The 5,607-nt window shown below is 41.9% G+C and overlaps 1 protein-coding gene across 1 annotated transcript; it reads left to right on the plus strand.

Moving 5' to 3' along the window:
• The first annotated feature begins 185 nt into the window (after window positions 1-185).
• Window positions 186-2,882, plus strand: LOC103360024 (D-beta-hydroxybutyrate dehydrogenase, mitochondrial). Its single transcript, XM_008285648.1, has 4 exons — window positions 186-688; window positions 1,936-2,088; window positions 2,163-2,296; window positions 2,370-2,882. Exons 1-4 carry the CDS (start codon window positions 355-357, stop codon window positions 2,733-2,735), a joined length of 987 nt encoding a protein of 328 aa, XP_008283870.1. The 5' UTR covers window positions 186-354; the 3' UTR covers window positions 2,736-2,882.
• The last annotated feature ends 2,725 nt before the right edge of the window (window positions 2,883-5,607 follow it).

The following is a 5,607-nucleotide window of genomic DNA, read 5'->3' on the forward strand; positions in this document are numbered from 1 at the left end:
ACTGATGTGGACTTTATTTATTTACACGTTTTTTTCATACTTTTTCTGTGACTTTATCAAAACATCAAAAAGCAATAAAACAGTAAATTGTTCATAAAGTTACAGATAAAAACTGTTCAAAGCAACTTTCCAAGAAAGTAAAACACCCAGAACCGAGTCTGGTTTTATGATATTTATCCTGAGAAACTTCACGTCTGATTTCACTTTGTTTGAAGTCACATGAAAACCTGAACCGTGTCTCCCACGTGGTGCTGCTCAGCCAATCACATCCCTCCGCACACTGTGGCTATAAAAGACCGTTATCAGGGTTTCCATCGATTTCTTGAGCCGCAGCAGCCTCCTGGGTCTCCCACCATGAATGGACTGTTGTTTGTGGGCCTGCTGGGCGTCCTGCTGCTCCTCCTCGTCCTCAAGCTGTTTTCCCGCCGCGGCGGCCACGTGCAGCTCGGCGGCGGCTTCGCGGTGCTCATCACCGGATGCGACTGCGGCTTCGGACACCATCTGGCCCGAAGTCTGGACCAGCAGGGCGTCGTGGTGTTCGCCGGGTGTCTGAACCCGGACGGAGCCGGAGCTCAGAGTCTGGTCTCCCGGAGCTCCAGGAACCTGAAGGTCCTGAAGCTGGACGTGACCAGTGATGAAGACGTGAGGAAGGCCAAGGCGGCGGTCCAGGAGAACCTGCCCCAGAAAGGTGGGTCCAAGAAAACTGTCTGAACAGATGAGGGAAAGAAATATCTAATTAAAATGAAGATGAGCGTGTTTATTAATTTAAATAAACTCAATATTTACATTTACAAAGTCAGAATTCTGTCTTTAGCGGAAATAATAAGATGATATTTATGTTAATTTTCATAAATTTAAAATGTTTGTCTTCATTCTCATCATTTAAATCTCATTTAATTCAACAGTTTTGTCTTTGGGAGTCAAAAGTTTTTTAATTAAGTAAAAAGTTTGTTTTGTTTTCAAGAAAAAGCTGCTTTAAAAAAAATGTAAAAACTTGATGTTTTTTTAATGTGCATTAATTAATGAATTAATTAAAATGCAAATGATCTTAAATATTCGTCCACATAATTTAAATTTATCTAAATTTCCGATTTACAGTCACAATTCTGTGTTTAGGTGAAATGATGAGATGCTTTTTATTTTTTTTTAATTTATTTTTAAATTTTGTTTTCATATTTTTTGACCTTTAAAGTCCAAATGTTTGTTTTTATTCCCCTTATTTGATCTTTGGGGGTTAAAAGTCATTTAATTAAGTAAAAAAGTTTATTTTCCAGAAAAAGTTGCTCCAAAGAAAAAAGCCAGAGTTAATTAAAATGTTTTTAAAAAATACAGAAATAAATAACATTTTTATAAGTTAATATAAATGCAGGTGATCGTGATTGTTAGTTGATATAATTCACATTTATCTCAATATTTTGATTTACAAAGTCTCATTCTTGTATTCAGTCAGAATTTCAAATGTTTTCTGACATTTTGTTTTGGATTCTTTTTATTTAAATTTTCATTCACATTATTTAAAGTCCAAATAATTCAACATTTTTGAATTTGGGAGTCAAACACTGGATTAAAATAAAAAAGAAAAAGGTGAAAGTTAATGTCCTATAGAAGAATATTAGAAAACTTTATTTTGAATTGGGAAAAATGGACTTTAATAAAAAATATAAATAAATAAATCCTAATTTTGAGGAACTCTGATTGTAAATAAGTCCGACTTTTTTACTTAATACGACATAATTTTGCTTTAAGAAGTCATAATTCTGTGATCACTGTTTGTAAAGTGCAAGTATTTAGATTATTGATAAACGTTTTCTGGCAGGAATGTTCCTCCGTACGTGTTTATGTCGTCTTATGTGTTTGTTTTTTGTCATATAAATTCTTGTTTTCACCTTCTGGTTTACATTTCAACGTGACACATGAATGATTTCTGGTTTCCAGGACTGTGGGCGGTGGTGAACAACGCCGGGATCTCGGACTGGGCCGAGATCGAGTGGAGCTCCATCGAAGATTTCCGCAGCATGGTGGACATCAACCTGTTCGGCGCCATCAGGACCTCCATCGCGTTCCTCCCTCTGGTTCGCGCCGCCAAAGGTGAGTTTGACGTTTATCTGGGCTTCGCTGCGTCGCCGCCGCCGCAGACGTGAACGTGTGGTTTGTGCTTCCAGGTCGGATGGTTTACGTGTCGAGCGTCTTCGCCTTCTTCAACTGCCTGAACATGGCAGCGTACAGCGTCTCCAAGAGAGGCCTGGAGGCGTTCGCCGACTGCCTCAGGGTGGAAATGGCCAGCTTTGACGTGAAGGTACGGTAACGCTGGAGAACCACACAAACCCAATCCACACACAGGTTCACTCATCGTGCACCTCCACCTGCAGGTCAGCATCATCCAGCCGGGGAACTTCGGCCGAGCCACCAACATCCTGAAGATGAAGAGCGGCCTGGACATCTGGGAGAAGCTGGACAGCGAGAGGAAGCAGACCTTCAACCAGCAGTACATGGAGCTGGCCAGCGACTACTTCATCTCCACCTGCAGGGCGGGTTTCAAAGACACCGACCTGGTCATCAACGCCATGCTGCACGCGCTCACCTCCACCCGGCCCAAGCCCCGCTACCTGCTGGTGTCGATGACGGACATGTTCTTCTTCAAGCTGTTCCCTTTTCTGCCCACCGTCGTCGCCGACTCGGTGTTTTCTCTCAGCTCCATGTATGCGACCAGAAAAGAGATGCTGTACGCTCGGTAAGACGAAGCTGTTCCTGGACTCGAGGGCAGAGTTTTCACACCGTCGCCTTTTTTAAAATTGTTTTCCAGCGTTTTAATTCAACTTTTTAATAAAAATGTACAAAGACAGATTTCTATCGTCAGTGTATTAAACATATAAACAAAGTGATTGCAGCCGTGTTGGTTTAATTGATCCCATTGTGACTTGACCGCATGAGCTCATGTCATTGATGATTGATGATGATCGACTGCAGCCACTGACTCCTCTGAGCTATTTTAAATAAAGGCCCGTTTGATAGAGTCAGCCACAAACACTGCTGTGGGAAAGTCTGAGGAACTCAGAACAGCAAATCACTGACCTGAACACATCAGGAACGTCACTGGGAGCCATTTCAGAGAAGCTTCACATCCCAAATCATCTGTTTGTATAAAGTTCATGGTCCAGTTGTGTTACTGCCACCATCAGGCAGAAAACACAAACTATCACCTGCTGCTGAGAGACGATTGGTCGGGATGGTCAAGAGTCAACCAGCAAAAAGCAGTTTTACATCAACATGAGCTGCATGAACAAGAAGTTCCTCCTCTAGAAGCAGAACTGTAAAGCTCCACTGAAGTTTCCAAAAAGGTCTTCTGGAGGAAAGTTCTGCGCTCACATGGACCAACCAGCCTCTAAACCCAGAAACACCAAACCTACCGTCAAGCATGGAGGTGGCAGCATCATGCTCTGGAGCTGTTCTGCTGCCAAATGGAGTTTTACACAAAGCAAACTGAATAATAAATGAAAAAATATGGATTATCTCCTTCTGGAAAATCATCCTCAGATGGTTGATCTTGGGCCCAGTTGGGTGTTTCAACTCAACAATGAGCCCAAACACACATCAAAAGTGGTGAAGAAATGGTTCCATCAGGCTGGAATGAAGGTTTTAGGCTGATCCTGACTTAAACCCATCAAGAAGAAGAAACAAGTCTGCGTCAGAACGACAATAAATTTAGTTTAATTGCACCAATTCTGTCACGAGGAGTCGAAGAGAAACCAGAAGCTGGTGGACGACTATGAAAACAAGACATTTATCCAAATACTATGAACGCTGTATGAAGATTTTTGTCATATTTCCAGAAAACGTATAATACATGTATGAAAGAACCAAAATGAGTTGTTGTTTTTTGTGACAAAGATTCATGTGTTTGAGTGGTTCCATCATAGGAAATCATAGGAGTCAATGGAAACTCAATGTGTACATAGACGGATTGACTTTAGCGACCTGAACACACCTGAAGTGAATATTATGGAGTAAAACTGCACTGTAGCGGCAGATACTGAATATTAAGCGACAGGGTTCTTATCTGGACCAAACACAGCTTCAGGTTTTATTACTAAACCGTATACAAGAGCAGAATATGTGTTTACTTATTGTGTTTAGTTATATTTGGCTTCATATTAATACTTATGTTTATATTTTTACTTTCCTACTTCTTCTGAGACTTTTGATTGGGAGCATCTCGGGTTTTCTCGAATTGGATGCAATTTATTGAGACTTGGAGCAACAACAGCCTCAATATTCTCTCATTTTCATCCTTGAATCTTGCATCCAGACATCTGAGAACAAGCTTTTATGGGGGCGTCATCAGGGTCTTGGATGGAGGAACAATACTCCAAAATGACCACAGGAACAACTCTACTTTTGTTTCACCGTGCTGAATGTATCGTCCAACAACTTCCTCATCGGGTCACTGTTTTTAAGCCGTGCTACATTTATATTTTATTGTATGTTTTTATTTCAGTTTGTCTTGTCGTCTCCTCTCTGCTCTGTGGAAACACTGCCTGCAGCTCATTCCAACACTTGCACAACTTCTGTCTTGCTGCTCACAGATGAGTTGGTTGTTTACAGCATCGGGTGCAAATGTTTTGATGAAATGATAAAATAATACAGTTTAAAGCTTGTTTTTGGTTATTTTCCTGACATGATAGGTTTGAGGACTGTCGGACAATCGCTTCTGTTCTCGCGGTTTCTTTTTGTTTGTTTTTTATTTTGTCGATTTAAATCAAAAAATTTAAAAAAGATGTCACGAGCTTTGGGGTTCAGAAGGTTAATAAATAAATGCACAAGCGGTTTATGCGTGCCGAGTTAAATTAGTCCAGAAGGAAACACGAGAGCTTCAGTGGAGGGTAAAGGGCTGATCTATAAGAGAAGCACAAGGGGATGTACAGTAGCACAGACCAGCCAAGACAACAAACCCCTGCAGGGTGAACGGCTTAAATGACGGCTTTTGAGCAGGTCGGCTGGTAAAGCATTAAATCCAACAATGGCTCGGCTCACGCTGGATGTGCTTGGAGTGATGTTCGGAGTCAGGAAGAAGTTGATCACTACCAGAGATAATCTGATCTGGGACAACAGTGAACAGTGCGGACACAGTGCCAGCTGTGATTTATCAGAAATAAAAAGCCCACTGTGCTCCACTCTGGGGTTTTGCTGCCAAGACCTCGGTTGGTGTAGAAGTGAACAAAAGCCTCCAGTTTCTGGACGGCGGGGGAACGCCACCACTGCTCCACCTTCACATCCTTGTAGTAATGATGGCTCTACAGCCCCTGTGGGAAGCAGTCATCCCTTTCGGAAATTTTGCCTTTTTATTGCTTTTAAACACTAGATGAGTCACTGGTGAATCAGTGCTTCTGGTTACGACTGCACCACGGAGATGCATCGACGCCCCAGGTCATCCTGTCAGAAGGTTACTGGAAGCCACAAGTCGGGGGGGTGACGCAAGAACATTTCCAAGTAACTGAAGTTCCGCGAAATCATCACTTGGGAAAAGCAGCAATATGGAAAATGTGGAAATCTGCAGGTTGTCCTCAGAATGAAATGTTACAAATAGACGAGTGAGGAGAGCCACCAGGA

This window comes from Stegastes partitus, unplaced genomic scaffold (assembly GCF_000690725.1).
Source record: "Stegastes partitus isolate 25-593 unplaced genomic scaffold, Stegastes_partitus-1.0.2 Scaffold412, whole genome shotgun sequence".
NCBI lineage: Eukaryota > Metazoa > Chordata > Actinopteri > Pomacentridae > Stegastes > Stegastes partitus.

Bases quoted from the DNA above. Each gene is read 5' to 3' on its own strand.
- LOC103360024 (XM_008285648.1), top strand. From the start codon at position 355: ATGAATGGACTGTTGTTTGTGGGCCTGCTGGGCGTCCTGCTGCTCCTC. The intron at 689-1,935 runs GTGGGTCCAAGA...TCTGGTTTCCAG, and splicing joins GGAGAACCTGCCCCAGAAAG to GACTGTGGGCGGTGGTGAAC. The intron at 2,297-2,369 runs GTACGGTAACGC...CTCCACCTGCAG, and splicing joins TGGCCAGCTTTGACGTGAAG to GTCAGCATCATCCAGCCGGG.